Below are 27839 nucleotides of genomic sequence, written 5' to 3'. Positions count from 1 at the left end.
GATAAGAAAAATGGCCCGAGAACTGAGCCCTGGGGCACCCCAGTAGTTGGATGTTGTGACTTGTCACCTCGCCAAGAAAAGTTATTTCCACATTAACTTCATTAGCAATAGTTAGCAACATTTTTTGGCAGTTTGTAGTGAGGCTACACTACCATTTAAAAGTCGAGGGTAGATTTACTGTAGTTGGATTTAAAACTGTAGCTTGCCAAGCTACAAGCTATGCATGAACAAGGTAGTTTCTTTATCAATGAAGACCTTTTTCTCAACTCCGTTCTACTCATACTAGGCATGTTTTAAAACAAACAAACAAACAAAAATTCTAATACACTTTCTTAAAATCTGTAAACTTAAATTTCTACATAAGTCACAGTGTTTACTTTTAAAAGTAGATAAAATTACAAAACAGACAGATATGTTCATTTTTAACTTTTATTTTTAAAAATGATTAAACACACAATTCATATGTTCTGTGAATTTTTGTGAAAACAGCACATATTTATGGAAACAGCACATATAACAATTCCATCATATACCTAGAACTTGATTGTTGAATGAGATATCAAAAGTCCTCATATATTTTTTTTTTTTTGTTCATCAAGAAATAGTACACAAAGCCACTTAAGAAATTTTAAAATATACATATATCTGAAAAGTTAACAAGCTATTAAAACAAACAAGTTTACTTGCACAAACTGATGATGTCACGATGGAACAGACCAGACCAAAGATTGCATGCATGTGCACAGGGTTCACAGTGCATCCTGAGTATACAACGAACAAAAAGTGCTCTTAACTGTGATAGTACATTACAGATCCAGGCATGTTTGATCAAAGTACTTATGGCTGTTGAATTGCAGGGGTCATTAGAACACATTTGTACTGCTTCCTAATGACTTAATGGATATCAATATGTGGGCTACAATCACTTAAAATAGACACAAAAAATAACTACTTCTTTGTCGCTTGCACTTTCTCTTTCAGAATGAGCTCTTTCAGAATCTGATTAGTGGCCTTTTATATTTTGCATGGTATCAATCTTTCTACATCAGTACAACAGTTGATCAAAATGTCTTCTACATTGTTGTGGTCATAACACACACACAACCTCAGCTCTAGCCTTTGTTTGTGTACGTGTTAAATAACAGTGCATCTGTACATGCCATTTTTAGAATCTGAATGTGAACGCAGATTTATCACTGAATTTACCGAATTGAGTTTGAATTCATGTTATGGTGATGCTTTGAACATAACTGTTTAAAATGTGAATTTTTTTATTTATTTAATGTTGTCCTCACATACAAACCAAGAGCTTCATCTTCACATCTTTCACCATCAGACTGCCCTTTAACATTAACATTTAACACTATTAAGACAGAGTCTTTATGAGTGCTAATGAGAAGTTCATGATGAGTGTGTTAGGATGACTCTCTGAACCACCAGCCTGAAATAATATAATAAAATGATAAACTGTGTTCGGTCTGTCACCTTCAATTAAACTCAGTTTAATTGGTGTGAAATGACCAAGAATTCGAGCGACGTAAGACGCCGTGGCGAATGGGCTTGCTACGTAATGCTAACCCTGCGAGTCAATGCTAGCTGAAGGACAGCGAATCACAGCGTATCTGACAACACTGAGCCTCATCTACAAACATACAGCCAACGTTTGGAGTGGTCATAAACATCTTCTATTCATTAGAATAGTACTCTACAGTAATCTGCACAGAGCCAAGAGCCAACGTGTAAAAACATTTCACAGCACACTGGCTTACCTCGACTTCATTCTACAAGTACAGAAAAGACTAATGTGACAAAGAGTGAGGCAATACAACAACATTTATATCTAGATTTAGACACACTCTGATACAAAACAGTTTTTAATCATGATGTTAAATTGTGATGTGTTACCTGCTTGTGCAAAAAAGCAACACTACAAATGTAATAATAGATCTCTCTTTAAAAATAATTGTCTATTGTGCCGGTGATGTCTGTGTCTTGGGTTTAGAAATGTGTTTCCTTCTCTGTGATGGTGGAAATCTTGCCATCCGCCCTCATTTTGGCATCATTGATAGCGCAGGGACCCCTGGAGCTGAGGCGTCCCCTCATTATCAGGTCAGAGCTGGGTGTGGTCAGCTTCTTGATCCTCTGCAATTACATTTGTATGATGATAAACAGTGTGAGTGCATTTGAAGAACGTTCCAAAGCACACAGAGCTCAAAACAATCTGTGTTCCCACATGCAAAGATGCTGGACTCATGTGCCAGCTGAGCAGCTGCCATTGCAACTGGAATTGCTTGTCCAGGTATCAGACCAACTTGATTATTCTATCCTTTTTTTACACTGAGAAAAAGAGTAGTTTTTAGAGAATACATATACAATTGTGTATTTTTGGATAAATCACTTGGTCCTCTTTGTTTTAAGAATATGACAAACACTTCCCAATGGAGTAAGAAAAATAGGTATATTAAGGTATATTGCTCTGCAAACAAGTCTTATATGTTTGATTGTTTTAAAGATCGTTAGATTGTTGGTGGAAATCAATGCAAAATTAGTGATTGAGACTCAGTGTAGTACACTAACCTCATCACATGCTTTCTGAAGCAGACACAATCAATAAGACATGGCACAATGGGGTCAGGGCCACGTCACTCCCTCTGCGCCACAACAACTTTCATCCTTGCCATGTCATGGCACCTCAAGAAATATGATGTTTTTTCTCTCAAGTATATTCTGTAAAATGTTTCACTTTTTAGCTTCTATCTAAAATCATTGGCAGCAGCATGAGAGGTTCAGTCGGGTGAATCAAGGACAGTGAAGGAGGTAAGAAATAATGACTCATGCCTTCAGTGATGTTTATCTGGTACAAAGAGCAATACAGAAATCTGAATATATGCTAAAAGACTGAATGATTCGAAGAAGGCATGCTCATAACTGACAGTATAGCTAGATTAGAAGCTAATAATAATTATTTTTGGAAAATTAAAGAAACATTATGTAAAAGAAAACACATATTGTGCTCTATTTCTAGATGGCTAATTAAGGGTAACAGTGTAATTTATAATCAGATTTTTGTCCAGACAGTGAGACATTCGTGTTTCCAGTGAAACTCAAGACGCTCTTTAGAACAATCACGATCATCGGCTTTTGCTCATGTCACTCTAGAGTCATTAAAGCAAAAGGCAAACCAAATACAGAGACATTCTCTAATTCATGTTTGTTTTTGAGTTTCGCTTAAATTTTTATACTGATACTATAATTTGCAATGAAAAGACTAGCTTATAAAAAGAATAGCAAAATAAATACATTGATAATTTTCAGTAGCACTTTAGATTAGGGAACACTATTCACTATTAACTCTTTAGTTAATTGTGAATATCTGCTCCCTAATCTAACGTGTCACATACTTCACACTAGTGGTCTGTGCTGTGCAGAATAGACAACCCATATTATATAACATACACAGAATGGCCATGCTCACAAAATAAAAAAAAGGTCTTTACCTCACGGAAAGTTCCTTCCGTCTTCCAGATCTGAAATAAGATTCCCAGAGGGATGCAGACCATAGAGGACATGGCCATCATCCAGCCAATGGCATAACCCCAGTCTGGATATGTGTACACATTATTATACTTCAGAGGTTTGTACTTGATCAAGAAGAACAGAAAGATGCCCTGAAAAGACAATCATATGGCCAATAATGAACATTTATCACTCACAGCCTGTAAACATCTTGACTTACTGTACATCCAATTCAACTTACAGCACAGATGCCTGGTGTGAAGAACTTCCAGCACCATTTGATGAAGAAGACAGGCTTGTATCCAATCATGTCCTCAATGTTCGAATAAAACCTGTCGCTACCTGAGGATAAAGATTACACTTTTCACTTAAAATGTCACAGTTTATGTATTTATATTCTACAAAGAATAACACTTGTATATAAAGTACACTGAAATTCACTGTATCTCTGCTACAAACATGTTTCAATGATTAATTGCATGCACTGTCTGGCTCTTGCCAACAGATGGCATTATGGGTACAGAAATGTGATGATACTGTGAACAGCCATTGACATGATTTATTCAGAGAGAAAAGCATCTACTGGCATAGCACAATGTGTTACAAGACCTAATTCAATAGTAATTTCATGGGCTTATTATCACAGGCTATCACTTCTTCAGGTGATTAAATATAAAGATATGTTCTTGATATATTTAAATATTACACATTTGGCTGTTAAAGGGTAAAACTGGATTAGAATGAGAGTGCTTAGCTGAGGATGTCGAGACTATAGATGTTTAGTATTAAAGATTTTAAGTGACGAGCATTGTTACACACCAAAAACAAGCAATCTCTTACCATAGACCCAGCCAATGCAGATGGACTCAAAGATGGCCACAAACAACAGACACATGCCACTGGCTGCATACGAGTCAAAGAGCTGGAACACGTACATGCCACCCTAACAGAGCAGAGTCACGCACAGTCAGAGGAATACAGGACGAGCACACAAGACAACAGAGTACGCAGCTGTGGCATGAGACATGAACAATATGAGGATGCTCACACATGCTCAAGGCATTTTATGGATCTAGGAGGGCACTACTGGCAAACAGAAAATGGCAAAGCCATCCTCATCTCCCTCTCATCCTAGTAACAGACAATGTCTAACATTCCACACCGGAGAGACTTCGTTCCACAGTCGGATGGCTTTATTCATGAAACGCAGAGTGAAAGTGTTCACCTGACTGCACATTACTGGCGGAGAGCTTCCTCCTGTCTCAGCCTGAATGCAGGCCTATTTTTACCCTCACTCCAGCCATAAATGCAAAACAGGAAACCACAGGAACATGCCAGGTGCTGACAGCAATATGCCAAGACACCATCGTTACAGGGAAAAATCCACTACAAATCGTGCTTTTTTTTACATGTCAAAAACTGTTTACCAGCAGGTTAACAACTAACTTAATTAATCCAAGCATGTCTGTAAAACAAACCAACTTGATCGTATAAACAGCAAATATGATTGTCCTTGAAAAAATAAGACACCTGGATTTTTCATTGTCATCTATTATGCTTTTTTTTATAAGATTAATTATTGTGTCGACACGTGCTTACAACAGATCCACCTGGAGAAGACTGGGATTGAAAACTGTGTTGTACTAAACACCAGCACTGAGAAACATAAATCAAGGATGATAATAATGCCACTGGAAGGCACACTTTGTACACAACAATATGACTTTACCTCTGTCAACATTATTAGACCCAGGAAGAACGAAGCCACAGACATTCCCAGGATGAGAAGCTCTCGCCGATAACCCACACGGAAGGTTTTGGGATACATGTCCACGATTGCAGTCACAAGACTCTCCACACACACAAACTACAAAGAAAGGAACGTGACACAGGGTTATTATCATTACCTACAACTAAAACCATAAAAAATCTGAAATAGAAAAACAATAACTGAAAGAAAAGGAAAATGTATTCATGTACTGTATATATATGAAAACTCATTTTCTCTCTCCAGTTGTTGACCCAACTCCAAGGTAAGTAATGTTAGTGTAATCTGTTACCAATGAACATCATAAACTCGTGTTTTTTTTTCTTTTCTTTTGGCAAGTAGCAGATAATGGGTGTCATGTCAAGTCATGAAATGTTTCTATATGACGGAAACTGTAATTGACATGATCAAACTTCAATAGAACAGATCAGCACTATTAATTGTAATGACTTAATTTCCATGGTTATACAAGCAACTAATACATTATATAGAGAAATCCAGAAAAGAGCACCATATCAGCTGAGCTTTCTGAAACTCTGAATTAGTTAAACCAGTGCGTCACAAAATGATTAACTGTTTCGAAGTGTAACAAACAGATTGTGTATTGCGAATCATTTGATTGACATCGGGACTTCGGAGGCGCATTCGCGGGATGTTTTTCTTTTTTTACATGAATTTAAAATAATTCGGAAGAGTGTCAACAACGGAGTGTCTTTAAAAGCTCTGTTTTGTGCAGAACTACTTCCTTTTGCAATTCATTCAAATCTTCAAATTTGACCATTTAACAGCTGAGCACAAGCCTCTATTACTAATTCCAAAGCATAACTTTAGAACTAGTAAGAAAGGTATGTTGAGCTGCTTCACTGAAAGAAAGTATTACTGCATTAAAAGTTCACTGTATTATGTATAGTAGACTATTATAAGTGAGAGGGATGGACTGAGTGATCGTGATTACTTGCATCTGATACAGCATTCATTGTTCAGCTCATTGTTCCATCTCATTTTCACAATAAAACATAAGTTTCAATGTCCACTGAGGAGAGCGATAGGCTCTTTGTTGTACTATTTTTTCAGGATTATTTCCAGTGACAGCAGTGCACAGTGCATTTGTTGGCTGTGTCTTACAAGGTGTTGTTGAAAGTAAAAATAACTTGTTTGCAACTTGTTTCTGTCTCATCATAAAAAAAAAATTGCTAGGTGATTAAGTCAAAAGTACAAAGGCAGATTTACCCACAAAACAAAGATATCTCATGTTTACCAACTAAAGAGACATCAGAGCCAGGGGCAACTTCCAGAAGAACTGGAATATTGAAGTCTAAACAACTGCGTTCTCACCTAAAAACCTCTTAAAACTACATTTTATGACACAAATACATTATTATTTACAAAATTATAGTAGATTTGTGTGTCCGCCATGACACTTACTAAATACCACATGCCGAGTAATACAAATGGTGAAATTTTTAGTTCTGTTATCACTAGAATATCACACTGCTGGAAAAGATTCAAGGACCAATGAGAACTGATGTATAAAGTATGTGTTGTAATACATGATGCAGAAAAATAACAAAAATTATTTTATTACTAAAAATGTAATTAACGAAAAAATTAAAATGAAAAAGCTGTAAAAATGAAATGAAAACATAACCCCAAAATGTTTTGTGTTTTTGACAGAAAAATGTGTGTACATGTGTGACACAACAGTAGATAATGGCATATTATTGGTTTATTCCTTAGAAAAAAATGTTTACAAAATGTGTGCATTTCTCACCTGACTGTCAAGCCCAAGGAAGATGAGCATCATGAAGAACAGGCAGGCCCACAATGGAGCCCAAGGCATCATGGTCACAGCTTTAGGATAAGCTATGAACGCTAGACCAGGACCTGAAATACATTTCACAATACAGTAATTAACCCTTAGTGTTTTAGGATTTTTAGAAAGACAGAAGACAAAGTTAATCGAGGGGGGTAAAAACAGCATAAACTTCACGTTCTGCCAGGGCCGTAACCACCATAGTCATTAACAGGGACTAGTCCCCCCAAATAATTAGAAATGGACAAATTGCCCCACGATATTTGAAATTCTTGCACTGACATGCAGCACTTCATTACGCAGTGCTCTGTTTTTTGTTATGATTGAATTAAAGTTTAAAAGTGACATTTTTAGCCTGGTTTGCCTCAGGGGTCTAACAGCTCTCATCAATGTCAAAATAATGTCCAATCAAATAATAGTAGGTTGGGCTTACTGTTCACAGAAGCAGTGTGCGAATTCCATCCCAAAGCACTGAATGAGAGTGAAGTAAGAAGAACTGGTGCATTATTTCATGCTCGACTACTAGAACAACCAACACTATCCAGGGATGCAAACTAACTGTGATTCAAAAGTGATTCAACTAACTGAATGTGACAGGACATGTTTTTATTAATATATATATATATATATATATATATATATATATATATATATATATATATATATATATATATTAGATATAAATGTAGTTCTGGAGTACATTTTCTAAAAGCATCATTAACTAACTATGGCAAGTTCCAATGAACTCTATTTGTAATGACGGAAATGGAAACATCACCACAAGTTCTACTAGGAAGACTTAATGCCACGTCACATTACAATTAGATCTAGCTAATCGGCACTCAACACGAGGAATATAAAACCCCTCTACTCACACTTCATTGTGTTTGCAGATACTGCGGTGACGTTTCTTGGTCAAACTGTCGCTTGACTTTCCCTGGGTTACTTGCATATAGTTAAGTTCATCTCTTGCAAACTATAGCGAGTTTTACATTCCTCTGTAGCATGATGGCATAATGTGGCCTGTCATTAGATCGCTCATACAGTAATTTGTTTGTAAATATGTATGCATTAAAAAAAAACTAAAACGTAATGCTGTATTTTTAAGGTAAATTTAAGCAAATACTGGTGGTGGTGTCACACCAATTCATTACATACTTTTCCTCCGCCTTTCGTGGCTTTCCGTCATGGCCTTAGCGGCTATACTCTCTACGGCCTCTTGTAGGCCTATCGGGGCCTATCTCTCTCTGCGGCTGTTTCAGCTTTATTTAGTCACCTTTAGAAGCTGCTGTCATCGCTTCTGTACACTGGCCACTTCTGCTGTTGAACTTGGACTTCAAACATCAGCTATCAAGCTACTGGGAAGACGGTCATCCTCCGCATTTGAATCCTACATTAGACCTGTTAATTATAGACCAATCTCGAATCTCCCTTTTCTGTCCAAAATAGTAGAAAAGGTAGTATCCTCACAATTATATTCCTTCGAAGAGAAAAATGGTATATGTGAGGACTTCCAGTCAGGATTTAGACCATATCATAGTACTGAGACTGCTCGTCTTAGAGTTACAAATGACCTGCTCTTATCATCTGATCGTGGGTGTATCTCTCTATTAGTTTTATTGGATCTTAGTGCTGCGTTTGACACAATTGACCACAACATTCTTTTGCATAGACTTGAACACTTTGTTGGCATTAATGGAAGTGCATTAGCATGGTTTAAATCATACTTATATAACCGCCATCAGTTCGTAGCAGTGAATGAAGATGTATCATATCTATCACAAGCGCAGTATGGAGTACCTCAAGGCTCAGTACTAGGGCCGCTACTCTTCATGCTTTATAAGATACCCTTGGGAGATATCATCAGGAAACATGGTGTTAGCTTTCAATGTTATGCTGATGATACTCAGCTCTATATCTCTTTGTGGCCTGGTGAAACACACCAATTTGAAAACTAATGGAATGCATAGTCGATATAAAAAACTGGATGACGAGTAACTTCTTATTGCTACATCATTAGAAGAAAGGCATCTACGCTAATATTAGTCTCTTTCTCTCTTATTCCGAGGTCACCATAGCCACCAGATCTGTATCCAGATCAGAGGGTCACTGCAGTCACCAGGATCCAGTACGTATCCAGACCAGATGGTGGATCAGCACCTACAAAGGACCTCTACATCCCTGAAAGACAGCGGAGACCAGGACAACTAGAGCCCCAGATACAGATCCTCTGTAAAGACCTTGTAAAGACTGAGCCTGGTTTCTCCCAAGGTTTTTTTCTCGATTCTGTCACAGATGGAGTTTCGGTTCCTTGCCGCCATCGCCTCTGGCTTGCTTAGTTGGGGTCACTACATCTACAGCGATATCGTTGACTTGATTGCAAATGAATGCACAGACACTATTTAAACTGAACAGAGATATCATCACTGAATTCAATGATGAACCGCCTTTAACTATCATTTTGCATTATTGACACACTGTTTTCCTAATGAATGTTGTTCAGTTGCTTTGACACAATGTATTTTGTTTAAAGTGCTATATGAATAAAGGTGACTTGACTTGACTTGACTTGAAGCACTAAACATCTCAAAGAATATCAAGCTGTCCTCAAGGTAATCTAAATTAGAGCTGAAAATTTTTGCCCAAACCCAACAGGTTCGGTCGCGTTCGGGCTTAATTAATATATAATTTGACACAAGCTCTGGTTTGTGAGTTAAATGAGCGGTCATGTGATGTGTTTCGATTAGCATGAGAAAGATGCAAAAATGTAGTAGGTGAAACGGAGGCTTGCCTCTGGCAATTACATTTTGGTTGCACCAGAAACTAAAGCAAAGGCTGAAGTGTGGAAAAGTTTTGATCATGATTATAATGAGAATAATGAGCCAGTGGGTTATGTTGCTGGATGCACCATCAGTGAGCGCAGGAACGCGCTGAAGACATTTGTAGGCCTAGCCTAATCTCTGTGAATAAAGGTTTTTCAAGTGATAAATAAATATTAATTGAGTCTTAAATGCATAATATAGACAGAGTATATAGGCTAATGTTGTTATTAAATTTCAGATGCTAGTTGCGAAGCAAATCTGGTGGAGCCTTTATCTTAATTTCATTATTGCCAAATACCAATCTTAATTTAGAATTTATTTTAATTTAATTTGTTAAAAAAAGATTGATTTTTATTGGTGCATTGACTTATTTATAGGCTATGCCTAGGACTATTTAGAGTGCTGAGATGTTACGATGTTACAGAGGACTTATTTCTTTAATCCAACTTCCAAGTGGCCTATAGCCAACGTTAGTCATGAATAAATTGTTAAAACATGTATAAATGACTCATTCTTGATAAAGGCAAAAGAGCTGTGTGCGGGCTGTACACGGGTTTGGGCTTTTAAAAAGCTGTCAGTCAAAATTTACTTGTCGGGCTCGGGCCGAAACCTGTCGGGCTTGGGTCCTGTTGGGCCTAACTTTTAAGGCCAGATTACAGCTCTAATCTATATGCAATTACTGGTGGTGATACAATACCTATTCATATTACTCCCAACAACCTCTATGGTTTACTGCGGTTTAACTTGGCCTTTCTTTCTGTGGTCTGTCTTTCGTGGCCTTTCCCTCTGTTACCTATCCCGTGGCATTTCCCAGCGTGGTCTATTCACATGGCCTTCCTCTCTGTGCCTTCTGAGGCATTTCATTCTATGACCTTTTGGCTTTTTCACTATGGGACATCTTGTAAGAAGTACTTCGTCTGATGGGTATTTAATTTTCTTCTTTCTTCTGGGGTATGCTCTGCCCTGCCTTCGTCTTCGGCAGGAATAGCTGGAATCTACAACGTCTGATTAAAGCTACAGATGGAGCCTACTCCAAAATAATTTTGTTTTTTGTATTGGTTTTGTAAATTAATACTTTTGCGTTTAATCTTCACCTCCCGAGTCTTTCTGGTAGAACATGCATCTATAGTTCCCTGTTAAGGGAACTTCTAACTGCGTCCTCTGAGGGGACACTATGGGGAACACCTCGTCGTGACCCGTGTCTGAAGCTTTTAAATACTTTGAAACTCTGAATACTCTGAAAAACGCCAACGTGTTGGCCGGCGACAGCCTCTGACGTCACTACCAGCGCGACTATAAATACGCGCCCGTAGGACCCGTCACTTATCTTCTTCGTATTCATTGACGGGCACGTATTTATAGTCGCGCTGGTAGTGACGTCAGAGGCTGTCGCCGGCAAACACGTTGGCGTTTTTCAAAGTATGCATTAGTTTAGCAAATTCAGCAGTCTCAGTGATGGTCCTGGTGAAAAAGTCTAACCACTCCATGTGCCTTGGCTCTGGTTTTACTGTACAGAGTCACCTGTCCAAAAGGAGCAAGCCAAGAGCAGAGATCACTCTGCCATAACACAAAAGCAATAGACTAGAATATCACCTTAGAACTACTGTTCATCAGATTATACTGGCTGCAGAAAAATGCCAAGAGTGGTGCTCTAGTAAAAGCTCTTTAAATAATGTTTATGGATCACTATTTGAAAGCATAGTGACTGAACTTTTATTTTCTTATATTGTTTTCTTTTAGATTGTACAAGAACAGGTTTGAGGACCAGTGATCTAAACAACTGAATTCTCATTTTTATTATTAAGATAAAGTCAGATCAGTTCTAAAACCATTCAAAGTGTATTTCAGTCACTTTTACAGTCATCCTTGCTCTACTGCAGTAAATAAGTAATGCTGAATTGTTGAATAAGTCATACAGTAAAAAGCTTTTCTGAGAAGTGCTTTAAATTGCATGAGTCCAAACTCACTGCACTCGGAGATCTCACTGTAGGATACTGTATCTCAAATAAAAAAACTCTCACTCTCACACACACAAATTACGTTTCTATAAAAATTTGTAATAAAAATTACTATATATTACCCCAGTTTGCAAATGTATAAACTGTTCCCAAAGAAAGGTTTCAACAAATATAGCAAAATTCACACTCACCTGACTCTGCCACTGCCTCTATTGGCACATTCTGTTCATATGCCATAAAGCCCAGGACAGAGAAGATGGCAAATCCTGCCACAAAACTTGTGCCACTGTTCAGGCAGCACAGCATGATGCAGTCCCTGTAAAAACAACGCACCGCACTTCACATCCACTGCACCAATATATGTAATTTTGTAATATACAAAAAAAAGTATATTACATATATTATTAAATTATTGGTTATATAAACACATCTCTGGAAAATAGAATGTCTGCCATCTGGTAAGTCAGTCTTCTGTCACTTGCATCATGAAAAAAAAATAAAAATAAAATAACCACTGGAAACCTAAAACGACAGAGGATGGAAACAAAATGATTTCCAAGAAAAAAAAAAAGGATCACTGAAAAACACTGGCAAGGGAAACCACCAGAAAACCATTGAAGTAGTTAGTGGTAGAGACTGGAGAGACAGTTGCCAGCTTTATAAGAAAGTAGCAAAATGAAGCTAACATTAAATATGTCATATCTAAGCAACAACATGCCAGAGGACATGTGGGAAAGTGTCTATGGTCTGATGAGAGCAAAATCAACGAAGTCCTGATCTCTGTCCAAATTATGGATGGACAAGTAACCGTTTGTCCACTCACCATCTCCATATGACCTGACTGGGTTTGAGCAGTTTTACAGAGAGTGGAGAATCAAAGCTGAGAGATGCAAAGGTGTAAATAATGCTGCCAGATGTGCTTCTGCTGAATACACACTTGAAAAGGAACAATGCTTATAGCAGTAGCTATATATATTTATTTCACTTTGAAATGAAAAAAACATTTTTATACTAAAATAGTTATATGTTGTGCAAAATAAAGAGTAAAAGTTCCGGGGGGTTGTATAGCCACTGTAAAAGTGTTATCATTTGACTAGACTCTCACCTGTAGCAGTTGTTGTTGTAGCTGTTGTAGCTGCCGAGAGCCGTAAGACAGCCCAGACATATAGCATATGAGAAGAAGATCTGAGTGCCTGCATCCACCCACACCTGCAACAATCACTAATTAATAACCCAACCATAACTGCTGTTATTCATTATACTGGTGCTGCCATGTGATATAAGAAACATGCTCTAGTTGTCATTTATTCTGAGTGAGAAGATGTGTTCAAATACTAATTGTAAGTTCATTAATCATCAATTCACAGTTCTTTCTGAGACTTACCACCCATAATTTTACTTTTTGTATTTCTCATTTTAACCCTAACTGGAGCACATAGGTAATTAAAGTACATGTCATTCTAAAGTTCCATGATCTTCTTTCTTTATTGAAAGACAAAATAAAAAAAATACTCTTGAAAAGAAAAAGAAAATTCTTGCTTGCATTTGTCCATATAATGGAAGTGAATCACTAAAGAATCAGGAGTCATTACATTAAAAACATATGTTAGGACAATCAAGACATGTTAAAAACAGGTGCACACAAGAAAACTTGTCAGGAGTTTTACATTATCAACATGTTCATTCTTGTAGAGGAAATCACACTGCAGAACTTTGTGCCAAATCTCCTGACACTACCAGAATTAGCGGTAGCGGTCATTAATCGGCTGTTGGTGAACATGTAAAAACAAAGATTGAAGACAACAGAATTTAAGCCTAGGATCAGAGGAATCTTAGGATTTGCGAAATTTGTCTTAGATGGCCAAATCGTGCTCAAATTGTACAGCATGTGCATGGCTTAACATGCTGTTGATCCTTCGCGTGCTGCAGAAACAGCACCGAGCTGCCAAGGCATGGACTCTACAAGACCCCTGATGGTGTCCTGTGATCGCTTTGGGTTCAACTTTGACTTCAGGCTTTGCATGTCGATCCAGTTGATGTTTCCATTGGCTCTGTCTTACATTTATCTTCTGCAGGCTCCTCCTTCTCTGGTTTCTCCTCAGACATCAGCAGCAGATTCTTCAAGTCATGTAGACTGCAAACTGGTCCATCACATTCCATACATGACCAACCAGATTGAGATCTAGGAAACTTAAAGCCCAAGATATCCTGCCGAAAGAGGCGACTTCAACCAGGGAACACCGGTATCATGAAGGATGTACATGGTCTCAAAAAATGTTTAGAACAATGTTTTCACAAAAGAGTTTCCCTTTCAAGGGAACTTCGAACTGCATCCTCTAAGGGTCACTCTGGGGAACGCCTCGTCATGACCCATGTCTGAAGCATACATTGAAAAACACCAACAACATGTTGGCCGGCAACAGCCCGTGACGTCACTACAGGTGCGACTATAGTATAAACAGGCGGGAGGACACGTCATCCTCTTCTTCGTCTTCATTGATTGTTTTGTTTGAAGCGTGCATTCCGTGGTAAGAACGATCTTTTCTTCCCAATCTTCCTGCTTTGCGTATGATGAGCTGTTGGAGGTTATGAATCGCATGCTTATTGTGGAAGCAGGCTAAGAACATAATGTTGCATTCAATGAGAGTAATCTCTCTGACCATGAACCTCCAGCTCAGGTGGGCCTGTGTTTTCTTCCTGATCTCCATTCAGAGATCTAGAGGGAATAGAAGAGGACTTTCTTCTTACGCATCCTTTGTCAGCATACAAATTATGCCAACATCGAGGGGATGTGTGAAAGCAGCTATGAGAGGATGCCCCCTGTGGTCTCTCATCTCTCTATGGGTGAGACATCCTCTCTTTAAACACCCTCCTTGCCATCATGTTTAAATGGCAGGACATACGCAGCAGCAGCAGGTCAAGCTCAATGGATTCAGAAACCGGGTGCTCGACTTGCAGTGTTTACCTCACTCATCGATGTTGTATCCAGCAGTATGATAGCCCTGGATCCGGCTTAATGCTTCCTGGTTCATGCAGCCAGATCATAGGCTTTTGAGGGAGTCTTTTTTATCATCAGGCCCCCGGCACGGCACGGCACTGCAAATTTTCCTGGATGTCCAGGCTGGTCTTGCTTGATGCTTTCAGGCTACCTGTCTGGTACACCATATCTAGGTCACCCTGAGGGACTTCCTAGTAACCAGGATACCCCCTCTTGCTGAAGCATTGAGCGGGAAGAATTGGTGGCATTTGTGAGAACATTCTTGGGTAATGCTGTCTCAGGAAGTGCTCCCCTTGCCTCACAGGGGGCTGTATTTGAGCATGCCTCTCCCATTTGACTCAATACTTCTGGGCATCTGTGAAGCAGATGCTTGGGAAGCTCTTAAATCCATGATACTATGGTAAGTGCACACGCAAAGCTTTGTGCACTTTCTGAAATCCACATGGTGGTAACTGTGCACACTAGTCTTTGCTGAGTCTCTGAGTTGATTAGACACTGGTACCTTGGGCTCCATTCAACCAGTGTGTCTCTATGACACACTTTTTAAGCACTGCTCCCCTCACCATTGAGGGTTATTGTGAGGATGGTGCTTCTTTTTAGGCGCTTGAGTTCTCTTCTCTTCTGAGGAGTTGAATTCCTCACTCCATCAGCTGTTTTCTGGGTAGTTTAGCAGCGCTTCCCTTTACCAAAAAGGGATGCTATGAGCACGCTAACTCCTTTCTGGATTCAGAGTTCTCCTCTCACATGAGAATTACGTTCTCTGTTTTTCCAGAGCACCTGGAACCAGCAGCATCAGGTGAACTAGGCCCTTCCTCTGATGCATTGAGTTTTTGACTAGCTTGCAGTATGCTTTCGCTTCTGATTCTAACGATCATGCTGTAGGTCGAGCCCCCTCTCTCATTGAGAAAAGGGTGTGTTGCTCCCTCAGCTAAGTAAATTATTGCTAGCTGTTCCAGCAATGGAACATGCGGTAGGCCGCATTTTAGCGCATTTTCCCCTCTCATTTTAGAGCTGGGTGTTTGCCCCTCCACTCAGCAATATATTTACTGCTAACCACTCCACATTATACCATAGATCGAGCTGATGACTCTTAAGTATATTGGTTTTAGGATGCACCATTCCATCTATTAGCTGCTCTTTCAGAGTGCCATAAGAGCCCCTTAGAACGGTATCCAAAAATCCAGTAAGTATGCACATGAAGTCTTTGCACACTTTCTAAAATCCACACTGTGGTAAGTTTGCACGCTAGTAGTCTGCATGCTTTTCTAAAATCCTATATGGTGAGGGCTTTGCGCAGTTGCTTCATGCCCTTTCTTGAGCTGGTAAAAGCCCTGTGGTTACATAAGTAACCTGAAATGTTTTATGCCTACTTGAGGTGGTTTTTGTCTTGCACAAAAATGGTTCATATGAATAATGGGAGATGAAAATGCATTTGCTGAATAAATTCCTCCATATCCATTATAAAATGCATGTGACTTTTCGCAATGGGATGGCATAACCTGACTAACCAGTGAACCAGTCTTGTTGCACAGCATCTCAAACATTGTGAGATCGAATGAGGTTTTCAGATGTTTTCCTACAGTACTTATTTATATTTGTTCCTGGCCTAGAGTGCTGTTTGTGTTGCCCCTTTTTTTTAAATTTAATCTAAGTAACTGGGCTAGGATTTTTTCAAGTAAGCCAAAATTCCATATCACCAGCTGTTTCTCCAATAACATCTGCTGTGGTCAGACAAGGTTTATATTGATGAAAGATAACTGAATCAGTCGATCCCCTGAAGGCCTATTTTAGCCACTGTTCCTGTGGCTCAGTGGAAGAGCATTGTGTTAGCAACGCAAAAGGACATGGGTTCAATTCCCAGGGAACACACATACTGATTAAAAAAAATTACAGCATGAATGCACTGTAAGTCACTTTGGATAAAAGCGTCTGATAAATGTAATTGTTCTAGTTGTCATCTTTTATTGTTATCGTCATTTTGAAATGGTGTTTATTTGCAAATGTTTTATGTGAGTGTGACATTCTAATTTTTCACACAAGTTAAATTTACTATGGATGGAAATCCAGCTATTAACTTTTGAGAACAACCACTTTCTTGGGCAACTGATTCTGATGAAAGATTCTCTCACCTGCAACTAGCTAAAATGATCTCGAAAAGCTTGAACACTCTGAATAGAGTCATTCTGCTCAATAGAGGCTATGTGTAAAACTGTGGCCATAGGGGATCCATGTGAATCGCTGGAAATGAAGCCAGCACCTCTTTAAAATGCTCTCACATAACCATTGAGCCACTAATCTCCTTTACTTTAAAAACAATTGACAACTCACAGTATTTGCTTCCTCCACAGGGTAACCAGGGTAACCCCTCTGACCTCACAAACACAGAGCAACTTCCCTCAAAGAACATCCATTCTATGGGTACGGTCATTTATGTTTCCTTCTGTTTAACATTTGGCCGGTGCGAATGCTCTGGTTTGGCTTTACTCGGACATTGCGCTACATTCTTTAAAAGCTGCTTATTGATGTTGTGGCTAATTTGGATGTTTTGTCTTGTTTTAGCCAGGAAGTGCATCCTAAAGAAACATTTTGATTGCAAACTCTCTGGTCGTAATGTGTGTTTATGATTTTGGAGCAAATTCATCTCACACTTAGAATCAAGCCAAATCACTCAAATGCCGAAATGGACATGATATGTGCAATCTTACATACTGTTCGGTTTATGAAGTTCATGGCAATATTAGTAAAATTCAATGTTAGATTTTTTCAGTGGTTGTTTTAAACAATTTTGGTACAGTGGTCAGTTGTAACTTGATGTCAAATATAAAATGTGAGATTTTAAACTTCATCACATAATATACAATTTTAATTGTAGAATGTTAGAAAACAATCTTTTAATATAAAAAAGTCAGAAGAGTAAGTCTTAAAATGATGCTATATGTTTCTGATGACTACATTTCATGAAGTCCTCCACATTACCACAGAAAACACTAAAAGTTGATTTTGTCCAAATTGGACATACTTTTATATTTCTCCGTTCTACAAACATGCAGTTTTAAACAACAAGTGGGAACTCTCTGGCACAGAAAACTGAATTGCGTGGTGAGATTTTAAAGCAAGACTGTGAAGAAAACAACGGAGTATAGAGAAAGTGAACAGACCTCTTATTGTGTGGCATGAAAGCTAATTAAACACTGGTGTCGGAGGAGCCCCCATCTCCAAACAGAACCCTTTATCACCCTTTCTCTTTCTCACGTTTCCTTTATGTCGCTCACTCTCACAGGCTATCAATGTTACTTCACATACATTCCTTCAGTTCTGCTTTCTGTTCACTGGGATGATGGAACTGTGGATCATGACACAATGATCTCCACGTCTAAGTTTTTTGTGTGGACATCCTGTAATCCCTGTTCCGTGCTTCCTGGACAACTTGGCACTGTTTCCTTTTAGCTAGCCTTGTAGTACATCAATTCATTTAGATTTGGAAAACAAACTTTTTTATGTAATTCTTAATCCCTTTTAGATGGACAACAGTTGTTTAGTTTTGAGTAATTATTTATTTTTATATTTTCCATGATAACAAGTGTGTGGCCTTTAAAAGGTTTAAGTTGCAGATGTTGTGGTTATATTTGATTTCTTTGTAAATTTGGTCTATGTAAAACATATTCTAAAGTTTAAATGTATTTGTTTATTAACTAATGCAAAATGAAAAGCAGTTTGAGAAATGAAGCTTGGTTATACACGCCTGTCACCTTATAAACCAGGATAAATTATCAGTGTTGTCTGGGACAATGATTAGTGTTTATGATTAATTCGCTCGGAAAGTCAGGACTTAAAGAAAATGCAGAGTTTATGAAATTGTTCAAGTGTGTTCATTGCATAATAAGAATCACAAGAATCTTTCTTGTCACATTGATTCTTCAGTGTGCATTTCTTAGTTATGTTCAGTTAATATAATCACAGTGCAGGGTTCACACTTTTAAATAGTAATGATTTTTGTTGTCTGTCAATGTTTTTAAAGTTTATCAGATGGGAAAAATTCTCTGAAAGTGATTACAACTAAATTGCTCCTGTGTGTAATTATCAGTGTGGAGTTAGACCCATTTTTAAGGTATTATGGTCATAAAGCTTCATTACGGTTAGAAAGGCCTTAAGTCTTCAAATTTTCACCTTTTGTGTTTCACAGAAGAAAGTAAGTAATTCTGCTTTGCATCTACTAGACTAGATAATAATTGAGCACAAAGTCTGCATGCAAGGTTTTATTTTGCCAAATAAAACTACAGAGAAACCTTTAATTTCCTGTGGCAACAGGTTTACAAACAATTCTCATTATTGGTGAAATTATTAGTGTAAACTTCAAATGTGGGTGATTATATCAATGTGAAAACAAAGTAGATTTGATATTGCAAATATTTGATGTTTGTTCTGAAACACACAACGCAACAGACTATACAGTAGCTATACCTATTTAATTAAAAATTTAATTAATTTTTTTTTTTTTTCGATGACATCAAAAAAAAATTTTTAGATGTTTTGCCAATGCAACGGAAGTATAATGAACAATGAGAAGTGTACAAATATTTGCGGTTCAATATGAAATTGTGATTGCCATCTAAAGAAATAAAAATGTTCAGGTATTTGATTTAAAAATTGGTGGCTTAGGTATTCACTTAAGTTTAGTTTCTGGTTCTTGTTGTGCATGCCTTGTCGAAATCTTGAAATGACTTAATAGTTTTATTTAAAGCAACTGTACAGTATCAGTAACTCCAATAAATTATTATTACTTACCTATAAGGCCCTAAATGGTTTAGCTCCTGCGTACCTAACTAGCCTTCTACCATGCTACAACCCATCACGCACCCTAAGGTCACAAAACGCTGGACTTTTGGTAGTTCCTAGGATAGCAAAGTCCACTAAAGGAGGTAGAGCATTTTCACATTTGGCTCCCAAACTCTGGAATAGCCTTCCTGATAATGTTCGGGGTTCAGACACACTGTCTCTGTTTAAATCTAGATTAAAAACGTATCTCTTTCGCCAAGCATTCGAATATTGTATCTTAAATTGTGAGTGTAGTTGTATCTGATCAAATGTGCATCATTATTCTTTAGCTTGGGTTAAACTAATTAATTTTACTTTGTTGGAACAGCAGCTTTTCTGTTCAGATGATGCTAACCCTTAAACAAGGTTAGGTTAGGTTTAAGGTTTTTTAGGTTTTCTACAAATAACGAATGCAATGAATGACATGAAATATGATTTCCAAGTAAGAAGATGCAGCCGCTCGGACACAACAATATTCAAATAAATTCCAGGGGGCTGGAAACTTCTCCTTGTGCTCTCAGTTCAGGCCATTTGCATGCGCAATATAGGACATCTCAAAATATTATAACTTTAATTTCTATTATTTAAATTCTCAAAACATTTTGACTTCATTCTCGTAATATTTAGACTTTAGACTTTATTCTCAGAATATTTGACTTTATTCTTGTAATTTCGACTTTATTCTCAAAATATGACTTTAATATGGTAATCTTAGATTGTTATTTTTCAACGTGGCACTAAAATGCCGTCATAGTTCTGGGAATGTGTAAGTTTAATGAGCAAGTACGGAATTCTGTGAAAAGTGCATATTACTTTATGTCAGAAAGCAATTTTATCTTAGCTTAGCATAGGTCATTGTATCTGATACACCATTAGCATCTCGCTCAAAAATGTCCAAAGAGTTTCGATGTTTTTCCTATTTAAAACTATGACTAAAAGTGCTACCACTAGACCCGGAGATTGGCTGAATGGATTTGAAAACGGTAAAACTCAACTGTTTAACTCTAGGGGGGTTGGAAAATGAGCCTATTTTCAAAAATAGTTGAGTTAACCTTTAATACAACAGTAGTATATTTAGGACATCAAATTCCACTCAATTAACTGTAGGGGGAACCAAAGTCACAAAAAATACTGTACATACATATGATTTAGTGTAGCTACAGTATAAAGGAACAGTTGGCTATTAAATCCTTAAGAAGGACAGTGACACTGGGTAAAATTGTTCATACCTGAGGGTCTGACAGACGAGAGATGTCAGGATACAGGTAGAACTTAATTCCATTAGCAGCTCCTGGCAGTGTTATTCCACGAATAAGAAGGATCAACAGCATGAAATAAGGAAAGGTTGCAGTGACATACACAACCTGCAGAGAGAAAAACAAGGCTTAGTTTCCATGGTCATGAATAAAGGTCAAAGTAGTTGAAGCGACATGTTCACATTCTACTGCATATAACATTTAGATCAAATCTGGAACTATCCAAACCAATTTGTGCAAGAAATCACCAAGAAAAAAAAAGAAAGAAAGTAAAAGGAACAGTTAAACTAAAAATCTTTATTATTTATTATTTTGTATAATTTTAAACCTGAATGCCATTTTTTTTATGTAGGATAGAAAATACATTTTGAAGAATCGTCATGCAGTTCCTTTCCTTATAACAGTTTATAGTCAATGCATCTGTCAAGCTGCAAAAAAATAAAAATAAAAACACCATTAGGAATGGTTATAGTAGTCTAAAGTAGTCGAGTATGGTAGCTTACTGTATGTGTAACAAATTATCAAATTAGATAAAAATACAGGGGACCTCATGATGTTTAATCAAGCTCTGGTTAAAATGACAGAAACTACTTCTATTTCATCACAACTTTATATTAATATTACCTTCGAATGCTCAAGCACATGCTCACATCGTGGCATGCATATAATTGCTACACAAAATAATAACAATATAGCTAGCAAATTTGGAGGATAATTTGTCATTCTTAATCATTCTTACATATCACCAGCTCTAAATCTTTCTCTGTGGTAAAGCAATAAGGCACTAGACATAACAGTAACAGTAACAGTATGACTTTCTGTAAAGCTGTTTTGAAACCATGTGTATTGTGCATCCCCGAACCATTGCTTTAAAATGAAGTTAATAGGATAAACTGTCTGCGATCTAAAGACCAAACAAATTATTTTTTTACCCTCCTTTGTGATGGGCTATGGTGTGTAAATCAGCTGTGCGACTAGTATACCTTACAGAGAAAGGGCTGGAACAAATGAATGAGTGAGCGAAATGAAGCAGCGCACTTAACATGAAGGGGTTATGGAGTGCTCTGAGGGTCTGCCAGAGGGGGCAGGTACTCTCCCAAAGCCTTAATTGGGGGGCCAATTGAAAGAGATAATCTCAGGGGTAGGAAGGGATGCAGGTCCAAGCCAGAGGTTTTGATGGAGAAAACACTCAAGTGTGCAAAACAGCACATCAAAAAGACAAAAATAGAATAGCCAGGCTACCATCATCTTGTGAATTGTCAACATAATGTTCACAGTCTTGAATTATAACCAAGTCTCAAGCAAACCAGTGTAAGAGCTTTGTCTCCCAAGACACATAGAGACTTGAATCCTCAAGTGCAATCACACAGCGTTAAAACATCACAGCGTGATTCTTCTCTACTAGAGATTCAAGTTCCAGGTCCTTAGATACTTTTGCAAAAGCCATTCATGGTTCACAGAAATGAGTTCAACATTTTGAAGCTCTTTCAGTCGCATGAACAAAACCACCCTTGGGGTCGGCACTAGGTTCTTGTTTTTCTGGCACTCGGTCAAGTCTATGCAAAGACAAGATAGGGTTTGGACACAAAAGCTTCTACACTGTTTCCCTCTAGAAGAAGCCCAACTGGGCTGTGTTGGCAGTGTGGGAAAATGTGGGAAAATTGCCGACGGTTTCAATCTAACCTAGGTAATTTACTGTACTAAATGACAACAAACACTTTTTCACATCGGTTAACAAATGTGTCACCACTTGGAAGTGACGGGGAGATTTTTTTTTTTAAATGCTTCCTTAGCAAAATCAATCATTCTCTCTCTCGTTTGCGCCAGAATGCTTCAAACTGCGATGCAAGATCACAGCACATCTTTGTTAATGTTGCTTAACCACCTAATCCAATGGAGTGAAAAAACAGCCATGTTAAGTGGAGATCTGTAAGAGTGAGTGCTTAGACAAAGGAGATCCTTTAATCCAAACGCACCTCGCAGTATGAGCAAGGCAAAGCTCATCCAGCTCGCTAATTCACACCCTTTTCAATTAGTCTCATAAACTGATTACATATCCATATCCAAAAAAGCATGGCCACTGCAATAAGTGAATCCCCTTGAATAGGCTTTCAAAGGCATGTGTGTGGTTTTTCTCAATGAAAGGGGCAATGTTTAAACTCGACATGAGACTTTGACACATGCTGACTTTGTCCCAACTCTCCCTGGTCAAACATTTAAGCTCCACATTCACAGGTCAACCCCATGCCATAAATCTACCACTGACTTATGGGAGAATCGCAAACAGCCACAAAAGACCTGCGGTGAACAGCTTAGCAAATGTCCTGAATGCTGCAATCTGTATAGCGGTCAAAGGAAAGGAAGAAAGCAGTTTGCAATCCACCAAACATAATTCCTCACAGAAAGGAAGAGGCGAGAGGAGGAACTCTGCATGCTCCTCATGAACGCTCCACTTTCCCCTTGTGAATACAGAAATCAATCTTGGACAGGCTGCTAAAGCCTTGCCATGAAGGAGCATTCTTTCCCCTCGCTTCACGAGCAAACAAAAGACACTTCAAGAGATACAGGCCTTGCTGCCGAGCTTTTCTCCTGGACCTGTACAATGTGAACCCATTTATTTTTCTCCACACATCCCTCTTCCTTTCTTTGCACTTTCCTTCTGTCTCATTGAGTCCATTAGACTTTCTTAAAGGCTGCTGGAAGAATAGAATCCAGAGGAAGGCTAGTGACTGAGTTGCAGAGATTGGCACAGGCGCATAGGCCCTCATAATGCAATGGATTGTGGGTACAAGGGGAAGGTAGAGGAAGGCCAGAGCTGCATTTTGCGCTCCAGACACAGGAATAATGCAAACTCTTTGTTTTCCAAAGGCACTTTTTCACAGGAGGTTGGTTTGAGTTTACCAATAAACCATTTGGTTATTGAAAGGATGCACGTACGTTTCCATTCGCTTTCTGGAAAGCTGACGAATTCTGTTCAATGGCCTTTCTGTTCCTGTCTCTCTGATATGCTAGTCCATAGTTTTTACAGCTGACATTCACTCAACTTATATCTAAAGTCTCCAAGTGCCATTTTCCCTTCAAAGACTCAAGACTTTATATAGACAGCTTTTGCATTTGAGCCCTTTCAAATCGCAGGATCCACATTGTAGCTGCACAATTCAGCATACTGTATGAGCGCTCCACACGTCAGAGTTGTGCTGATGACTTCATTTACAAGAATGGAATCACTCCCTCAATTGATTTCGTGCTGAACATTAGGGCACTAAGTTACCCCATTCATGTAAGTCTCTCATTGAGACATCTCCAACTCCGCTTCTCACTCTTTGGTTAACATATACACACATTCAGCTCCATTTCTGTCACTGGACCTTTTGTTTTTACCTTTCCAGTTGATTTGGGACCTTTCCAAATGCAGAAATAACATATGACCCAGGCTATAGCAAGACAGATAGCCAGTTCCCAGCGAAGGCTGCCAACTTCTTCAATTCCAGATGATATGCTGAGAACACGGCGTCTAGAAGGGAAAACATTCCGAAATGAATAACCTTCCCAGCAGTCATGAAATACATGAACAAAAGTCAAGTGGGCAATATCATTCTGCAAGTTTAGCTCTAAATTTGAGTACATAATGTGAACCCCATGACACTTTCTGATGCACGCAGTGTTCAATAGCTATGAAACAATGATACGGTTATGTTGATTTCCAACAAAATACCAAGCGCTTCTGACTTCCAGGAGAGTCAGCTCCACATGGCCAACTATTCATCAAACTTTAAGTTGGTTTGAAGTTTTGTTTAACATTGACTGGTTGTGACGCATTAAATTGTGAGATTGTAAGGAAAAGCCACAATTCTCTGTCTTGCAATGCCATTTATCATCTTTGACATGTTCTTGGGTGACATCCACTGTCTAAACTATGCTCCCTTTGAGCAAACCTTCACCATTCAACCTCAGAACTGACAACTTCTGTGCCTCTGAGTACTAGAGGACGGCATGCTCAGTGTGCGAGGCTGAGGCCAGCAACATGCGAGAACTGTCTGACCGCTAGGACTTGACTTGCTTCCTCTGTATCTGGCCTTGAATATGAAACTGTGTGGGAAAAACAAGCCAGCTGTGGCCAAATTTGTGTCCATACCATTCCTAGCTGTGCAAGTGCACTTTTGATGCTTGTTGACAACAGCAATGCAAAAAGAATGACAAATTATCAATGAAAAAGGTTATGAATTTCCATGTATAATAATTGCTCTGCACACGAACTGTGCCAAAAGTTGCCTGGAAAGCTAGTGTGCTACTGTGCATATTAAGTTTTGTTGTTGTGAATTGCTGGTGATCCCAGAGTTTCTGGGTGAATTCATAGCCTGATCTCTTTAGGACTTGGCCTAAACAGCTGCCAAATACTGATGTTCCTAGGAATATGTGCAATAGGTAACGCTAATAAACAGTCAGAATCACACTCACTCCCAAAACTCCATGACTGGGGATGTGGCATATGGATTGGTGAAGTTGGCAATGCTTTCATTGTTAAAATCCACACAGTTCTCTGGAAAGTTAGAACAGTTCTGTTAAATAAATTTTGTCTATTTTTCATGCATGCATTAAATTGTTTAACTTAGTTCTAGGTAATTCTTTCTTTAATCCTCAAATGAACCAACCCGTGTTCCAGTAGTGACCACACGATGCCCAGGGTAGCTCTGTTGTAAAGCAATTGAACAGGTAGAAAATGGCCCAAGCTAATATAACCACATAATAAACATTCAGGTGGGCTTCGATGACTTGGGTCGCATAGCCAATGCCTATAAGAGAACACATAACCAATACTTAAAGACATGAAACTATGCAGTTTTGCACCCCATTTGCATTCACTACTGATGTATGTTCAGTTCAACAAGCAGGAATTTAATCATGAGAAGATAAAAAAAAAAAAGGTTTTAAAATTAACTAGAGTGACCTAAGTCTTACCTTCAAAGAGCGGGCAGACTTTTCGCCAACATGTGATGCCTCCTTCACTAGTGAACTGACCTAGCGCTGTTTCCAGGAAGAAGACTGGGATACCACAGCAGATGAAGAAGATGACATAAGGCACAAAGAAAGCACCTAAAAAGATATATAAAGTTAGAACTCTCAAACTAATTTATTGAATTCATGCATAGCTGATTAACAGCCAACTAGCCTATCCCAGTTTACCAAAAGAAAAAGTAGATGTGTGACCAATACTCATAAAAGGTTTTGTTTTTTTGAATTTTTTTTTTTTTACTATAAAATTGTCAAATAAAAATATGACAATAAATATTTGAGACGTTCCATTAGTTGTTGGATGTTTCCCAGATAGTGTGGTTTTATTAGTGCTAATGTCTCTCTATAAATTATCATGTACTGCTCTTGCACTGTTGGAAGTTGCCTTTTCCTACTTTATTAATATATCACAAGGCAGCCATATATATATAATGGCTGTGCTCCTTCTGTATTTTGTAATCTACAGTTTCATAACTGCATATTCAGAATAAAAAAATAAAAATCCCATCAACAACCAAAAGGTACCATACTATCATCATGTTTTTGTCGCGTGTACTCATAGTTAATTTAATACCAGAGAAGTTGAACCAAAGTGTTGTCCAGCAAAACCTAGAAGCAAGTCTAAAAGTATGGGTGGAAAAACTAAATATATGGGGCATAAATAGGATGCTTGTTCACATCTGTCAGGGAGGGGGGAAAACAACTCCATCAGACTTTGACAGGAGTAGGTGAAGTGTGTCAGGGAACGAGAATGAATGAATAATCTCTCACCTCCGCCGTTCTTGTAACACAGATATGGGAACCTCCAAACGTTGCCAAGGCCGATAATCTCTCCAGCCACCGACAGCATAAACTCAACCTTATTATTCCACTGTCCTCTCTCGTTCACCACCTTCTTATCATTGCTGCGCACTGCGCTCGAGCTCGCCGCTTCGGGGTCCATCGAATCGTCCGCTTTTCCATTTATTATGGGAATCGTCTTTTCGGCTGTCATGACGTCCTACAGCCTGAAACATATGGATTACACCTGTAGCTGAGGCACGTGTCAGCACTGGAAGTGGAGCCATTTTATTGCAAATGTCGTGCATAGATGCGTTAGGGCCCGTTCGCACGTTCTTGCGGAGGATACGACTAGATGGAGCGCCATATGGAACAGAACACAGGGCACAAAACGCGATTCCACACATGTCGAATCATCGCTGAAGACAGTGTTCTCTTCTATCATCACGCATTTACTCGGTTCAAGACCGAGAATAAAATAAGTTAAAGTTTGAAAGCTCGTCTGGAGACCCACGCGTCCTGAACCATTCTTCTGCGCTACATCTCGAACGGGTGCAACAACGCTTTCAGTGTGAACAGCTCCTTAACTTATTCTAAATGACTCGTCAAATGTTGGCTAATTGAAATGCAATTGGAATTAAAGCGTCCCGGTTTGTCACGTCACGTCTCGATTAAGCGTTCCAGTGTCATGCGTAACGTTCTGTGTGTTTTGGCTATTGAACGCGGAACGTTGCTGGTTTGAATAAGAATAAAGCTATTCAGCAGCAGAATAGTATCACCAAAAGTAATTGTGCGAATTCAGATAAACAACGGTTGACTTGCATCTATTCATCCCTCACCCATGAGCACCCACCCCGCTGTAGTGACTGAGCCGAGCCTCACTTACCGGTATATGGGTGCAGTGGACCTCCTCAGATCACCCAGTAACCACCTGCTTTAGGGGATGCTTCAGACTGAACCCGTTTGTTAAAAAAAAAAAGACAAAAAGAAGAAAAGTGCAAATCCCTGATGGATGTCACAGTGTTGTGACTGTGGCAGTGAGCAGCTCACTACTGCTGTGATCAGAGCTCAGATCTGATCTCCACCGCCTCTCACTGGAC

General features: G+C 38.6%; 1 protein-coding gene across 1 annotated transcript; it reads right to left on the bottom strand.

Moving 5' to 3' along the window:
* Nucleotides 1-415: 415 nt before the first annotated feature.
* Nucleotides 416-27839, bottom strand: slc6a11b (solute carrier family 6 member 11b). Its single transcript, XM_059538398.1, has 15 exons — nt 27626-27839; nt 26731-26966; nt 25906-26040; nt 25599-25739; nt 25405-25486; nt 24328-24460; nt 20920-21054; nt 12983-13086; nt 12069-12193; nt 7056-7168; nt 5246-5383; nt 4357-4459; nt 3758-3858; nt 3498-3668; nt 416-2142 (listed from the first exon to the last, which is right to left on the bottom strand). The coding sequence occupies exons 2-15, from the start codon at nt 26951-26953 to the stop codon at nt 1999-2001; spliced, it is 1848 nt and encodes a 615-aa protein (XP_059394381.1). The 5' UTR covers nt 26954-26966; nt 27626-27839; the 3' UTR covers nt 416-1998.

This window comes from Carassius carassius, chromosome 44 (genome assembly GCF_963082965.1).
Source record: "Carassius carassius chromosome 44, fCarCar2.1, whole genome shotgun sequence".
NCBI lineage: Eukaryota > Metazoa > Chordata > Actinopteri > Cypriniformes > Cyprinidae > Carassius > Carassius carassius.
Note: the sequence above shows the minus strand (reverse complement) of the source record. Positions and strands in the feature narration are given on the sequence as shown.